The sequence below is a fragment of the Hemiscyllium ocellatum genome, chromosome 37, assembly GCF_020745735.1.
Source record: "Hemiscyllium ocellatum isolate sHemOce1 chromosome 37, sHemOce1.pat.X.cur, whole genome shotgun sequence".
Classification (NCBI taxonomy): Eukaryota; Metazoa; Chordata; class Chondrichthyes; order Orectolobiformes; family Hemiscylliidae; genus Hemiscyllium; species Hemiscyllium ocellatum.
Window position 1 is genome coordinate 24,313,504 of NC_083437.1, and position 15,822 is coordinate 24,329,325.

The 15,822-nt window shown below is 39.9% G+C and overlaps 1 protein-coding gene across 2 annotated transcripts in view; it reads right to left on the bottom strand.

The window, feature by feature from the left end:
• Positions 1 to 357: 357 nt before the first annotated feature.
• pusl1 (pseudouridine synthase like 1) overlaps positions 358 to 15,822 on the bottom strand; it is a 92,588-nt gene continuing 77,123 nt past the window's right edge. Inside the window, exons 6-8 of one of the 2 annotated variants that reach the window (XM_060852160.1) lie at positions 13,530 to 13,584; positions 5,062 to 5,224; positions 358 to 2,008 (exon numbers count right to left, since the gene is read on the bottom strand). In XM_060852160.1, coding sequence (XP_060708143.1) covers positions 1,977 to 2,008; positions 5,062 to 5,224; positions 13,530 to 13,584 — 250 coding nt within the window. In that variant the 3' untranslated portion in view covers positions 358 to 1,976. The remainder of the gene's footprint in view (positions 2,009 to 5,061; positions 5,225 to 13,529; positions 13,585 to 15,822) is intronic. The other variant, XM_060852161.1, reaches the window with a different exon arrangement.

A 15,822-nucleotide genomic window follows, 5' to 3' on the forward strand; every position in this document is an offset into this window, starting at 1 on the left:
AAATTCTTCCTCATCTCAGTTCTAAAGGGTTGTCCCTTCACTCTGAGACAGATCCCGTGGCTCCTAGTCTGTCCTACTAGACGGAACATCTTCTCCACACTCCCTCTATCTATGCCTCCCAATATCCTGTATCCATCTTAGAAATAAGCCAGAGAATACAGTCATCATGGCAAATTAAGAGATCCACAATAGAATAGAATAGAATATCCTTTATTGTCACGTGTACCAAGTACATAAGTACAAGAGTACAGTGAAAGGTTTTACAACATCGTCTCTTATGGTGCTATCTTCGGTACAAAGTACCTGGGTACAAACCTTACATATAAAACAAGGATAAAAAAAATGCATAATGATTGGAGAGGCACTAAGTCAGGATTGTAACTGAAACCTGGGAACATTTTCTTTGAATCAGGAATTAGTGTTTATATGTTGATCAAAACATGTGAGCCAATAACTATGAAGAATGCTTCAGCCTTTTTGGTTTCCTATTGCTTTAAGCATCCACACCCATCTACAGCAAATCCATTTATGTGTTAAATATCTTTTTGCTTAGACCAATCAAATTCATTCATTGAAGACACCAAATAAACATCCCTAAGTTGCTTCATCTTCCTACTTCAAGCTGTCCTTGTTCTACTGACCAGACTTACTGACTGAGGTCAATAGCCTCTCCTCCTAATTATGTTCATATTGAATAAAACAGTCAAAATAAATTTCCCCAAATACAACAGTAATAAGCAAAAAAACAAACCTTACAACCTACTGTTCTGTCCAGTTGTATTCTAAAACTCACCCATCTGCTGGTTCCATTGAACATCTCCTGTGTGGACAAGCAGGAGGCTGGAAGAACCAGGCAGCATCAGAAGGTGAAGTCAATGTTTCGGGTGTAACCCTTCTTCACCTTCTGTCGCTTTCTATGAGACCTCCAATCCTGCTTATAACTACATAAGCATTTCACACCTTTTACAGTGTCAAGTACATTAGCTGAGAATCTGTTGTACAGTAATTAATCTCTTTGGTTACAAACACAAAGACAATATTGTCTAGGATATGATGACTCTGAGAATATTGGTACAATGGAATTGTCTGACTGATGTGAATGTGTGATGAGATGGATATTCTGCAGATATGTCTTTGGTGGCTGCAACATCTTTCATGAACCTTTTCCCCAACATAGGAAATAGCTTTGGGAGAAGTTGTTGTGGAGTGTACTATAATGGGCTGTATAAACTTTGTTTGATCCATTTTCCCTCATGTTCAATTCTCACAAACATACATACATATAGCTGGTGATTATTTTGTAAAGACAATTTTGATCGGGAGTCTCCATATTTAATTTAAAAAGGGCCTTTATTCAACATGTTGCTTCTCCACAGTTTGTAACATATTTGGGACTGTTAACATAGCGTATGCAAGTCTTTACACAACTAACCCAGTTCTTGTCATCAATAATTGTCATTTTTGAGTGTCAGGTGTGTTTCTGTTGGTCACTGCGACCTTGCATTCAAGTGTCACTCCAGAGCTTCAACACAACAAGTCAAAGGTGACATCCCAGTGCAGTACTGAGGGAATGCTGCACAATCAGAGGTGTCATCTGTTAGAAGTGACACAAAACTGAAGTCCAATTTGATCTCTCGGGTCAATTTGAAAGATCCAATAGCAGCAGAGGAGGAAAGTTCTTCCTGGTGCCACAGCCAATATCTATTCCTCAATCAACACCACAAAAGTACAGATTATTTGGCCATTATCACATTACTGTTTGTGGGGCAAGGCTGAGCACCAATTAGCTACCGCACTTCCAACATTTCAACAGCGGCCACACTTTAAAAATACTCACTTAGCTGTAAAGCAGTTCGAGACATCTGATGGTTGTGAAAATGCAATTTAAATGCAAGACTTTTTTCCCATTTCTCAGCTACTTTGGAGCCTAAAGTCTGTTCCAAGATGTTTTAGCAAACCCACAGACCCATCCACAATCACTGAATTACACTTTCTTCCACTTCAAGATCTGTAAAGCAAAACAAAAGGCAGCACTTTTAGAGTTGCCATGACAATTCATGATTAAGCCTCTGGGGGCCCTCAAGATTTGGTTGCCAGAGCAACGTATTCATTGACATCTGTTTAAGGCTCACAGCTGTAACATCTGGCATACATAACAGTGCCTGGACTGCTGGCAAACCTCAAACTCTATTAACATGCAAGACAAATACGCTTTGCACATGAACAGAGCTGACTTTGTTGTCTAATCAGCGGTTTCATTGGAGAAGTTGTAAGCAAACCACTTTATATGAAGCAGTCTGTAGAAGACACAGAATAACATTCAATCAAAACCTAGTTATCCCTTCCCTCAAAACAAGAGCATAATTTGTAGGATGGCGGATCAACAAATCAAAGGATCTGCTTTGTCATGTTCTTATTGTCTTCTGTTTTGGGAAAGCAGCAAACACAGTAAGATACCAACTCTCTTCAAAGGAGAACTTTTTTTTGATCATGTGGACTTTTGATACCTTTCTTAACTTTTCCCTTATTAAACCGCTTTGATTATATAATACTTGTGTAAAAATATTTCTCTGTCCTCATCGATGAGATCTGAGCCTCGATGGAATTCTTCTCCACAGAAATTGGCCCTGAGGTTTTGTTTCTATTGAATGTAGCAGCTTGTCCAAGGCAGCAATTATTCAAAGTCTCTATATCATTTTTATAACATGAAGATCATAAGTGCGCATACTGCTCAATGTGGCTTCTAGGAAGGCTGTAAACTAAAGTTGTTAAAAACATCAGAACAATCAGGAGTCTGTCAGACTGGCCATGTGTGCTTGGGGTAGAGTACCATCACCAATCCTCCTTTCTACATTACTTTTAATCAAACTATTTATTCTCTTGACAACTATCTGTGTGGCATTGCACATTCTTACCATGTCTGCACCAGATTCCTCCGGGTGCTTGGGTTTCCTCCCACACCCAAAGATGAGCAGGTTAGGTGGATTGGCTGTGCTAAATTACCCATAGTGTAGGGATGTGCAGGTTAGGTAGATTGGCTGTGCTAAATTACATATAGTGTAGGGATGTGCAATTTAGGAAGATTGGCTGTGCTAAATTGCCCATAGTGTAGAGATGTGCAGGCTAGGTGGATTACCTATGTGGAATGTGGGGTTACGGGAATTACAGGGGACAGGGGTCTGGGTAGGATGCTGTTCTGAGGTCGGTGTGGACTTGATGTGTCCTTATGGCTTGCTTCCACATTGTAAGAATTCTGTGATTCTAAGAAGTGTGGTCTAACTAAGGTTTGTGGTTTAACATAACTTTGCTACTTCTGAAATCTAATGATTTGTGTCACTGAGTCTCTAGATTCCTTAGCCCCTCTGTCTCATTTAGACTTTTATCATCAAAAGTGTGCCTGCTTTGTTCTTTCAACCAAAAAGAATCACTTCACTTTAATATATTTAATTTTATTTGCCACTTATATGTGTGTTCTATACATTTATTAATGTCTAATGTTTCATATTGGCTCAAACACAAGGACAAAGGGACACGGATTCAAGTTAGATTAGAAAAGGTGAATAGATCATGACGATATACCTTCTCCAAATAAAATATGGTGACTGTGTTAAACAGGCTTTGAAGAAGGCCGTTAAAAATTTCAGAACAGTGATGGATTCTGTCATATGTTGCAGTACCAACCACTGGTTGCTTATGATTGGGTAGCACTCTCTCAGTAATCTCTCTTCGACATCATTTTTAATTGAATTATTCAGATGTGTTATACACCTCTGGGACTTGAACACAGATCTCTGGCACAGAGGTAGGGACACTACCACCACATGACAAGACCTAGTAATTATGTATTTTTGAAATTCTAATGATCTATTTATTTAGCAGTGGTAAAGGATAAACCCCGTTGAGTCTTAATAGAAAGAGACACATAGCCTACTCCACAAGATGTGGTTTTACATAATATCAATATAGCTTTTACATTTTACATAACAGCAATTTACCAGGCTGTTTTCAGGAGTCAGGATCACTTATCATTCGGGACCATCTAATGGACAGCGCAAGTATGGGAGTGAGAGAATATGTGTTTGTGTGCACATGCATAATCTATGTATTCATGCCTGTGTGCCCATGGATGTAGATAAGTGTTTGTATGTTTCTGGACATGTAACGTAACATGTGAATCACCATTGATGCGATGTAGAAGGGTGTGCCTGAACATGTTTGTGTGAGTGACAGCTGTATTGGTGTGGCTGTGCCTATAAGTGTGCAACTATTCTTGTAAAACATGTCAGAGAGAATATATATATGTGTACACACACATGAATATCTGTATGTATGTGTTTATGTATATAAATGTGCTTGAAGGTGGTTTGCCGTATGTGTAATAATGTGTCTTTATATGCCTTTCTGTATATCTGGTATATATTTGAATGAATGTGTGTCTCTGTATGACTGTATACAAATGTGAGTGTATGCAAGTGAGAGTGGGTAAGAGTGCATATGAACACACGTGTAAATGAATGTGATTATAAATGATTGCAAGTTATTGTATATGTTAACAATTCTGGAGGGGTTAAAGTTCATATTACATTGGCTCTGTCATTCTACGAATGTCTCCACCAGTAGACTGTGTGACAAAGTATTCTGCTCCAGCTTTTAGAGGGAAGAGATGTATCTGTATCAGTTCCATAAGGTCTGAGCAACTACCTGACTAAATGTTGTTGTACTTAGTGATATTATAACATACACATTTTTATCATTCTATAGATGATGTATTTTCTACCATTAATCATCATAAAAGCCTTAGATGATGGAAAGGCAAAAGAGGGTTAGTGGCAGTGAATTACCTAACCTTCATCCCGTATCACAATCTGGTAGAGGTGACAAATGCAAGCTGCAAACAGTGGACATCTGGTTAAAAACAAAAGTGTAAATGGGTGCTAGTGTAAATGGTGTGATTGTAAATGGATGTGAGTTAAATGAGCATGCTAATTGTGCTAAGGTTTCTCTCACATATAAAAGGAGGAATCACACTGTCATCACCTTTTTAATGTTCTAATTTCTTACCCTTTGTGTCATATTCAACATTTTTCAAAAACAGACCATCAGGTGGGGCTATAATATTTTGTGGATAAGCCCTGGAATCCCGCATCTCGAGCAGGTCAGCAATATGTTGAGGCATTAGTCTGCCCTGTCCGACAGCCACCAGGGCACCTGTCATTCTCCTCACCTGGAACAAAAACATGGTAAAAATAAATCTTTATTTATACTGTTATTATTATCACTTGTTAAGAACTCCATCATGGTGGAGCATTATCATTCGCTTCCTTTTTATTTATCAGATAGAGATTTTTAAAAATTCTGTTTGCAGTCTGTATTCTTCTAGAAGCCTTCTTTGTCAAGGTGGTGACCTGTACTTGTGATTCCTTCAGTAGATTCTGAAGTGGCTATCAGACAGCAAGTTGAAACAATCCACACAAGCCCTTCATCCCAATCAACCGATTGAAGAACCTTCAATAGATGGAGTTACACTCCTATCTAAATCCAACAATCAGCCACATCATCCAACGTTAGTCTGAAGCATTAACAATGATCACTGTATTCTCTTTTAACCCTCTGATGTAATGCAGAAATTCACTGCACAGAGATAGTTTCTGTTAAATTTCACAAGTAATAACCTATGATGGAAATTAACATGCAATGAAACAAAATGATGGTTGTGAACATTCTGATAAACAGTCTGTTTTTTGCGAATTTAACACCTCACAGTACTGCTCCTGAGATTAATATCTAGCTGTCTGATTTTGACTTACAGTGCCATAGCCCTTTCAATGTGTGTACAATGGGTTTGTGTGAAAGGATCTTCAATCCCATAAGGAAATACAGTTCACCTTTGCAAATTTCAGATGTCGCAAGTCAACAGTTAAAATAACTTCACATAGTGACATTAAATTAATCATCAATCTCTTTGAATGGGGGAAACATCAACTGGATGTACCAGCTAAAATAATTACAATAACAATTTGAATTTAAATAGCACCTTGCAATCATATTAAACAACCCAAGGTCTTCTCAGAAATGTTATCAACCAAGTTTAGTACCAAGTCATTCAGGGAACATATAGTCAAAAGTATCATCAGATAGGTTGCTTTAAGGAGCACCTTGAAGGAGACCAAGAGGTTTAATTTCAGGGTCTAGGGCAGACCTGGGCATTTTACAGCCCATGGGCCATATCCGGCCGTTTGGTCGTTCCTGTCCGACCCGCATGAGATCAATCTTAAATTAGAACATAAATGAAAAAGTATTTCCCCATTTACATGTAATGTGGAGAATGCACCTAGTGATGTTCAGCTTGAACTCATTGACCTGCAGTCTGAAACACTTCTGGCAGAGTACTTTAGGTCAGTCTCATTGCTTGATTTTTACTCTTCCCTCAAAGAGGAGAACTTTCCAGACATGAGGAGGCATGCTCAGAAGATTCTAGTCCTCTTTGGATCTACTTATATATGCGAACAGACATTCTCAGTGATGAAGTTCAACAAATCCAAATACAGATCCTCTATCACTGATAATCACCCCACAGCTGCCCTTCGCATATCCACCTCAGACATTCAACCAGATTTCAGTACACTTGTTCAAGCCCAAAACAGACTGGATTTTTCTCACTAAACAAGTAAAATGATCTGAAAAACATCAAAAGTACATATTGCTTTCTGTATAGAGTTGTTTGTTGTTTCTAATACTGAACAATAATGAAACAACTTTTCGTTATTGGTTTGTGAGATTAACATGTTAAAAATAAAATGAAATACTGAAATTATTGTTTTTACTGTTTATTTCTTCTATATTTGACCTATTCCACAATTTCATATCTTTATTGTAACAGAATATCCTTATTCTTTTGATTATAAGTTTCAATGCAAAACAATATAATATATGTACTTTTTACAATGGGAGAAAATTAATACTGAGCAGAATTATGTTCAACTTATTGTTGGTTCAGCCCTCCAACACAACTCAGGTTTCTCATGTGGCCCCTTGGAAGAATGAATTGCCCACCCCTGGTCTAGGGTCTTGCAGCTGCCAATGTTGTGGTTATTAAAATAGGGATGCACAAGAGGCTAGAATCAGAAGAATGAAGAGTTCCCGGTTGTACATGAGTCACAGAGAAAGGGAGGACTGGGACAATGAAGGGATTTGAAAATAGGATGATAATTTTAAATTGAGGCATTACTGGATTGGAGGATAGAATACGTCACTGACCTTGGGGTGATGGGCTAATGGGACATGGCATGCATCAGTAGTCAGGTAGCAGAGTATTGGAAAGTTAATGGAAGGTAGAAGATTGGAAACCAGGCAGGAGAATGTTAAAACTGTCAACTCCAGAGCTGATAAACAACGAAGGTTACAATAGCAGTTGAGTAGAATTGATTGATGAAATGGAGGTGAAGCCAAGCAGTCTTGGTGATAATTCTTGTAGTTGAATGCTTCTCTCTGGATGATTTCCACCACCAAGTATGAGTGATCTGATTCAGCTGCAAACAGTAGCCTGGGGCGGAATGGTGTCAATGGTCAGGGGCAAGGACTTCAGTCTTCCCAGTATTTATTTGCAAAATAATCAACAATGTTGTATCAGCATTACAGAATAAGTAGAGATTCAAGGGTAAACAATGTCAGATCAATGCCTTGTGGTGGCTGAATTGTGAACTTTGAAACCACAATGATACACAAGCCTGATAATTCTATGTTTACTGGCAACCTGGGGATCAGTTTCAAGCAAATAAGGAAATGGTTCATAGCGTTTTGCAACTTAGATCAGTGTGGGTTTACTAAATGGAAATGTTAGCATCACATTGTGCTGAAAAATAACTTCCTTTGAGTGCCTCAGTGGGACAGTGTGATGGCATTGACAGCAAAAACCAGGATCTTCCATCAGTGTATGACAGAGTATCAGATTGGAGGGATATGAGAATACGTTTTCCATTGAGGATATCAGGGAGACCAGAATCTTGTTACGTGGAAGATGCTACAGAAATATAAGTGCCTTTTCCAGGATTTATGTTGCTGGAACAAAATTATGCTTTTCTCTATTTCTCTCTTCGCTCATATTGCTAGACCAGCTGAGTTTCTTTAGAATTTCTGATTTTACAACTATGATGATCAGGTAATCTGTATTTGATGAAAGTATAAGAACTAGTAGAAGTAGACAATATAGTGCTTGAACCTGCTACATAATTGAATACAATAATGGCTGACCTTTGACCTCACCATCACTTTGCTACCCACTCCCAGTTTTCAATCATTTGCAGAAGCAGCACAGCTGTTATATTTCCGCCTGGAATATACATAACAATGGAATATCCATCAGCCTCGAGAAAGGGAATTGCAAACACTTGCAAGCCTCTAAGTGAATACATTTCTCCTTATCCCTGACCTAAATGATCAACCCTTTACGCTTAGACTGTGCCCCTTTGGTGTAGATTTCCAACCGGGGGAAACAACCTCTTGGTGCCATCCCCATCAGGCTGCTTCAGCTTCTTTGTGTTTCAATCACTCCATATTCTACCAAACTCTACATGCCTAACTTACTCAGTCTGTCATCATGAAACAACCTTCATTTAATCCAGGTCATTCATTTACTCATCTTAGTCCAAGGACACCTCTGCAGAGTTTCTCAGGGTAGTGTCGTAGGCCTAACCATCTTCAGCCACTTCATCTACAACCTTCAAGCCATCATAAAGTCAGAAGTGGTGATGTTTGCTGAAGACTGCACATTGTTCAGCATTTAGCGTATTCCCCACGTATTGAACCAGTCTGTACCCATATATAACAAGGCCTGGATAGCATCCAGGCTTGGTGTGATAAATGAAAAGTAACATGTGCTCCATCCAAATACTAGGCAGTGACCAACTACAACAAGAGAGAATCTAACCATCGCCCCTCAACTCACTATCATTGCTAAATTCGCCACTATGAACATTCTAGAGGTTACCATTGACTGGTAACTGAATTGGACTAGCCATATACATACTGTGGCTGCAACAGTAGGGCAGAAGCTAGTAATCCTGCAGTGAGTGTCTTCCCAATGTCTGTCCATCATTAACAAGGTACAAGTAAGAAATGCAAAGGAATACATCCCGCTTGTCTAATAACACTCAAGAAGCTCAACATTATCGAGATCAAAGCAGTCTGCTTGATTTGCACGCCATCCTCAACAACATTCACACACCATCTTCAACATTCAGTTGTGCCACCAGTGAAGCACAGTGGCAGCAGTGAGTACCACTTCACAGCTGGACTGCAGTAACTTGGCAAGGCTCCTCCAGCAACAGCTTCCAAACCTGTGACATCTACCATCTAGAAGGTCAAGGGCAGAGATGATGGAAACACCACAACCTGTAAGTTCCCTTCCAAGCCACACACCGTCCTGACTTGGAAATAATGTAATTCCTTCAATGTTATTAGGTCAAAATTCGGGAAATCCCTTCCTAAAACACTGTGGGTGTACCTATACCTCAAGAACGGAGACATTTCAAGAAGGCAGCTCACCACCATCTTTCCCAGAGAGATACAGAATGAGCAATAAATGCTAGCTTAGCTGGTGATGTCCACATCCCATGAATAAACTAAAACAAAAACTTTTTATCACACGAACCAAACTAGTGAACTTTCATTGTACTGCCTCTAATACAAGTAAATCCTTTCTTAGCTATGGACACCAAAGCTGTACTCTAGTTGTGGTCTCATGAATCCTTGTACAACTGGAGCAAGTTTTCCATAGTTTTACACTGCACCTCCTTTGCAATGAATTGATGGAATTGTTTGACTAATAAATACTGGTCTAAAAAGCAGAAGGAACTGTTTTCTTCAACAATATTGTGAGATTTTTGACATCCATATGTTCTCAGTTAAATATCTCATCTGAAAGAGAGCATCAATAATAATAGGAACTATTATGATCCCGAGAATATCAATTAGATTAATGTTACAGCCTGGTTAGGGCTTCTAATTTAAGTTATGACCCTAGACAAAGCAGACAAAAATTGACAAAAACTAAGAGAATGAAGCCACAAAATTCCAGTCTTGGACACACAAAATAAACTTTACAAGATTAGAAGAATAAAACAATCCGCAATGTATATACAACTTATTTATTCTACCATTCAGAATTAACTGGAGGTAAATATGGAAGACACACAGTGATTAAACAACCCACAGAGCACCTCAAATCACAGATGCAGTTATGGTAGATCCCATGGATTTACAGCAGCCAACCCAGGCATTAGTGACGTTGTGAGTCACCAAAGCTCATTAAAAGTTTGCTTCTTTTGCAGACAATTCCAATTCCTCACTTTTTGGAAATCCCTCACAAACTCCTCTTCAGCCGGGAAGCTTTCCTGCTTCTTCTGCGACTTGCAAATAGTTGTCAGGCTACAGAGCTCTTGATTGTCCTAATGGCTGTTCTCCACCCCAGCTGCTAAATTTCTCCTCCTGATTCTACTCCACACTGGATTCACAAACTTCAACCCTAGTTCCATGAAACAGGCCAACAATTCAGCTTAGTGAGGCTGACAGTGCCCCGGGTTCCTCCGAACTCCAGACTCCTTGCTGTACTGAGTATCAGCTGTGGCATATCACCTTATCTAAGTGACTCAATATAAATGACTGAAAAATGGACTCTTGAACTGATGTTCAGTGACCCTTACACCAGGTCAGTAGAGCTAGACTATATTCATCCCAGTGTTCACATGGCATCAGAGAATAGAGGGCTTTCACCATGAAACTGAACTCCACTGTATCATCCAAGTCTTAGTTCATTAACCTATCATTCTGGCCCCTATTATTCTCTCATCCCATCAAAATGTCTAATGTATATGTTGAAAGAAAGGAAATGTATGCTCTATGAAATGGTTGCATCATCAAACTCTCAGCTGCAGCCAGCAGAGGTCACTGTAAACTTTCTTGGCGATCCTGCTAGGTGCATTTAATTTGCTAATGCTCATACTGTACATTAATCAGCCACCTTCAACTATCACTGGGCATCTGGTGAGGACAGTCTGGACAATTCACATCTCTCACTATGGCTCTAGTTAATGCACCATGAGACAGGTAACTCCATTTCTGCTGAAGGATTAAACCTGCTGGCCAAAAGGTTTATTTACTTATCAGAGATCCCAGCCTCAGAAACAAAGCCATCCGAATGGCTTGGTAAGTAAAGTAACTAGTGAGAATGGTGCCATTAGGAATAACATGACTCTAGATTTGAGGCCCTGGCAGTATTAACTGATCTCATACAGGGACTAATTACAGTGTTACAACTGGGCTCAGTGTTGTCAAAGAATTGTAGACTGCTGCTTTTTTGGTTTGTTGTCACCATGCCTGCTCTCTATAAGAAATACCCAGCTGGATTTTCCACGTAATCCTGCAAATTGTCTCTTCAGATCATTATCTTATTCCCTCTCAAAAGGCAAGACTGAATGTGCCCCCCACCAGACTCTTAGGCAGTGCACTGCAGACCCTAACCACACTCTGCATAAGAAAGCTTTTTGTCCTGTTGCCTCTGACCCTTTGATCAATGACCTCAAATCAGCGTGGTGTATGATCTCGACCCTTCTGCCAGTGGTTCAGGCTTCTCTCTATCTGTTGTCTAGACCCCTCATGATTTTGAACATATCCATCAAATCTCCCAAGAAACTCCCAAAGGAGGATAAACCCCTGTGCACTCTAAACTGTCCATGTGATTGAAGGCCCTCATTTCTGTCTGGGTTATGACAGGAAAAGAAAATGAGCTAGGGGCCCCACTTGTCCCTTGCTGGAATCCTGGCCACACTTATGTTGACCTCTGTGGTGAAGCTCCCCACAATTTATTGTCTAGGCGGTGTATCAGAGAACAGCATTGTGTCATTACTCATTCAGAGGTGGGAAGGAGAAATAATTGCTAATGGGTCTAAGACCTTGCAGTTTATCCGCTTGGTAATAAGCTCACTAAATGGATTCTCCTGAAAGTACCACAAAATATCAGGCCCATTGATCTGTACACTTCCTGCCATGGAATTTACTTTCTACTTACTCAAATCTAGTAGTCAATACCATAGGCCTAACAGGTGATCTAATTCCTGAATGTTCTTTCTGAAACTAATGATACCAGAATCTGCAGAGAACACTGTGACGTTATGGCTTTCACATATTAAGGTCAGTGAAAACCAAATCAGTGGGGCAATCTGCTCAGTTTTCGTCAGTGACTTTTCTGTATTTTCAGATGATTTATGGCATTAGATCAGCACCATTTGATCAGTAAAAAGGAGAAATGATCAGCAGAGAGTATAAGACTTTGTGCTTTAAACTTATCTAGGCAATGGGAAGTAGTACGAAGAATGCAGAACTGAGAACATCTACAGCTTCAGACAACTCAACAGTGTCAGTGTAACTGCGGACAGAGCGATTTTAGCATAAACTGACTGATCACAATAAATAGCATCTACTTTAAAAAGTAGCTGAGGATTTTTAAAGAAGTTACTTAACTAGTGGATACAGACTACCTGGTTAACACTGTAAACCTGGATATCAAAATGTCACACAATGGCTACTTTATATGATAGAGCTTTAAGGGATTGACAAGGGGTTACTGGAATGGATAAGGAGTTTGTTGGAATGCTAGACCCTTCAACGAAAGGTTGATATTACTGGCAGTGGTTTGGTATAGTGACCAGTTATGATCGAGCAGCTAAAAGTGTCAGGACTCTTGCTCCTCCACACCTTTACTAACGATTAGAATTAAGACAGCACAGGGAACAACAACAAAGTGGCAAACTATACAGAGATTGGTGTGTGTGATAGGACCTTGTTTGCTAAAGGTAGGCTATATGTAGATTTAGATTCACTGGGGCAATGGACTCATGTATGACAGAGTTGAGAGTGTGGTGCTGGAAAAGCACAGCAGGTCAGGCAGCATCCGAGGAGCAGGAGAGTCGACATTTCGTGCTGTCATTCACATGGAATGTTTTAGGCCCATCTGATTGTTCAGTTAGATAGTGAATGGACCAGAGATATTGAACTCTATCCTGACCCTACTCTGAATGGGTGATAATCAATGCATCCCATCCTAATATTCAATCCTCAATTAACGATAAAGAACCAGGTTAACTTGTCGATTATCTTATTACAGTTTGTATGTTTCTCTGTGTGTAAGGCAACTGCTGAGTCTGGTTGGCTATCACAGTCACCGCACACCAGAAAATGTTTAATTGTACATGAAGCACTTTGTTTCTGGGACTGTGATAAACTTTATGTAAATGCAAATGTAATTCCAAATGTAGCTGAATGTCACACATTATTGACATTAAACAAATTTGACTTACATCTGCTGTTTTGTAAAGTCAGGAATATTACAAAATACATTGGAGAATATTGCAATTATATTCAAGATATTGGTTATTACGACACATGATATGAATCTTGGATAAATACAGCCGGCACTGGAGATTTTATAAAAGCGATTCGGGCAATATTTCAAGTTATTTGCATTTGGCACTCACCTGTTTGTAGAGGAAGGACTTGCTCCTGAAGGTCAGTTCCCAAAATTTCAGGTGGCTAAGGCCAATTGAAAAGGAAAGACTGTTAGTTTATCAGCTCAGTATACTAGTAAGCAACATTTAAAGTAAGCAATACTTAAACACCAAGAAAGAAAATTTTTAGTTTGAAGCACTGCCAGACCAGCATTTACATCCATCCTCACATTAAGGGAAAAGGATATTTGGCCTAAGATGGTCTGAAATATTATTTAACCTGATACAACTTGCTTACTAACGATAATAGATTTTTAAAGAAACTGTTAAAATAATTAAGGTCTTCAGTATCAAACTTTCTTTTAAAATTTGAACTTCTGCTTTGGCAATGCATTATCAAGCATCTTTGGAGTCAAAGCTGTGAACATGACTAGGAGGAGTTCAGCTGAAAGATTTCCTGATACTACGACATACAAGATGTACAACAATAAATAGGGAGGCAGTGGCCCAGTGGTATTGTTGCTCAACTGCTAGTCCAGAGACCCAGCCAATGTTCTGGGGACCCAAGTTTGAATCCTGCTACGGCAGACATTGGAATTTAAATTCAATGATAATCTGGAATTAAAAGTATAATGACGACCAGGAATCCATTATCAAATGTTGGAAAAAGCTATCCAGTTTACTAATGCCCTTTAGGGAAGGAAACTGCCATCCTCACTAGAGTGTGGCCTACATGTGACTCAAGACATTACAGCAATGTGGTTATCTCCTAACTTGCCCTTTGGGCAATTAGGGATGGGGACCAAATGCTGGACCAGCCAGTGATGTCCTCATGCTGTAAATGAATAAAAAAAATGTACAATAGAACATAGAACATAGAAGGATACAGCGCAGTACAGGCCCTTCGGCCCTCAATGTTGCGCCGACCGAATCCTACCTAACCTATACTAGCCCAATAACTTCCAAATGCCTATCCAATGCCCGCTTAAATGACCATAAAGAAGGAGAGTTCACCACTGATACGGGCAGGGCATTCCATGAACTCACAACCCGCTGTGTGAAGAATCTACCCCTAACATCTATCCTATACCTACCACCCCTTAATTTAAAGCTATGTCCCCTAGTAACACCTGACTCCATTAGCGGTAAAAGGTTCTTAGTATCTACCCTATCTAAACCCCTAATCATCTTATACACTTCTATCAGATCTCCCCTAAACCTTCTCTTCTCCAATGAGAACAGCCCCAAGTGCCTCAGCCTTTCCTCATAAGATTTTCCTACCATTCCAGGCAACATCCTGGTAAACCTCCTCTGCACTCGTTCTAAAGCTTCCACATCCTTCCTATAGTATGGCGACCAAAACTGCACACAATACTCCAGATGAGGCCTCACCAGAGTCTTATACAACTGCAACATGACCTCAGGAGTCCGGAACTCAATTCCTCTGCCAATAAAGCCCAGTACACCATATGCCTTCCTCACAGCACTATTTACCTGGGTGGCAACTTTCAGAGATCTGTGTACATGGACACCAAGATCCCTCTGCTCATCCACACTACCAAGTAGCCTACCATTAGCCCAGTAATCCATCATCTTGTTATTCCTACCAAAGTGAACGACTTCGCACTTAGCTACATTGAATTCCATTTGCCACATTTCCGCCCAGCTCTGCAACTTATCTATATCCCGCTGTAACCTACCACTTCCTTCCTCACTATCCACAACTCCACCGACTTTTGTGTCATCCGCAAACTTGCTTACCCAGCTTTCAAGTCCTTCCTCTAGATCATTTATAAAGATAACAAAAAGCAATGGTCCCAAAACAGATCCTTGTGGTACACCGCTAGTAACTGCGCTCCAAGATGAACATAATCCATCAACTACTACCCTCTGTCTCCTTCCAGCCAGCCAATTCCTAATCCAAACCTCTAATGTATCCTCAATGCCATACCTCCGTAGTTTTAGCATTAGCCTACCATGGGGAACCTTATCGAACGCCTTACTAAAATCCATATACACAACATCTACTGCTTTACCCTCGTCCACTTCCTTAGTCACCTAATATTAGATTATGTATCAGTGTGGTCTCCTGGGACCTGTTAAAATCACCTCTGGTGGTCAGAGAGAAAGCTTTCAGAACATTGTTTCACGTTGAACTGGCCCCAAGTTTTTTAAATTCTGTTTTCTTTAATTCGTGTCTGGGGAGCATGGGGCAGAGTGGTAACATTCCTGCAGGCCCCAGGCTTGGTGATGAGCTGAACTTTTCCAAACATGTTCACAAGCTCGTAGTGCCTTCACATTGCAAGCTGATGGTGAGGCTCAC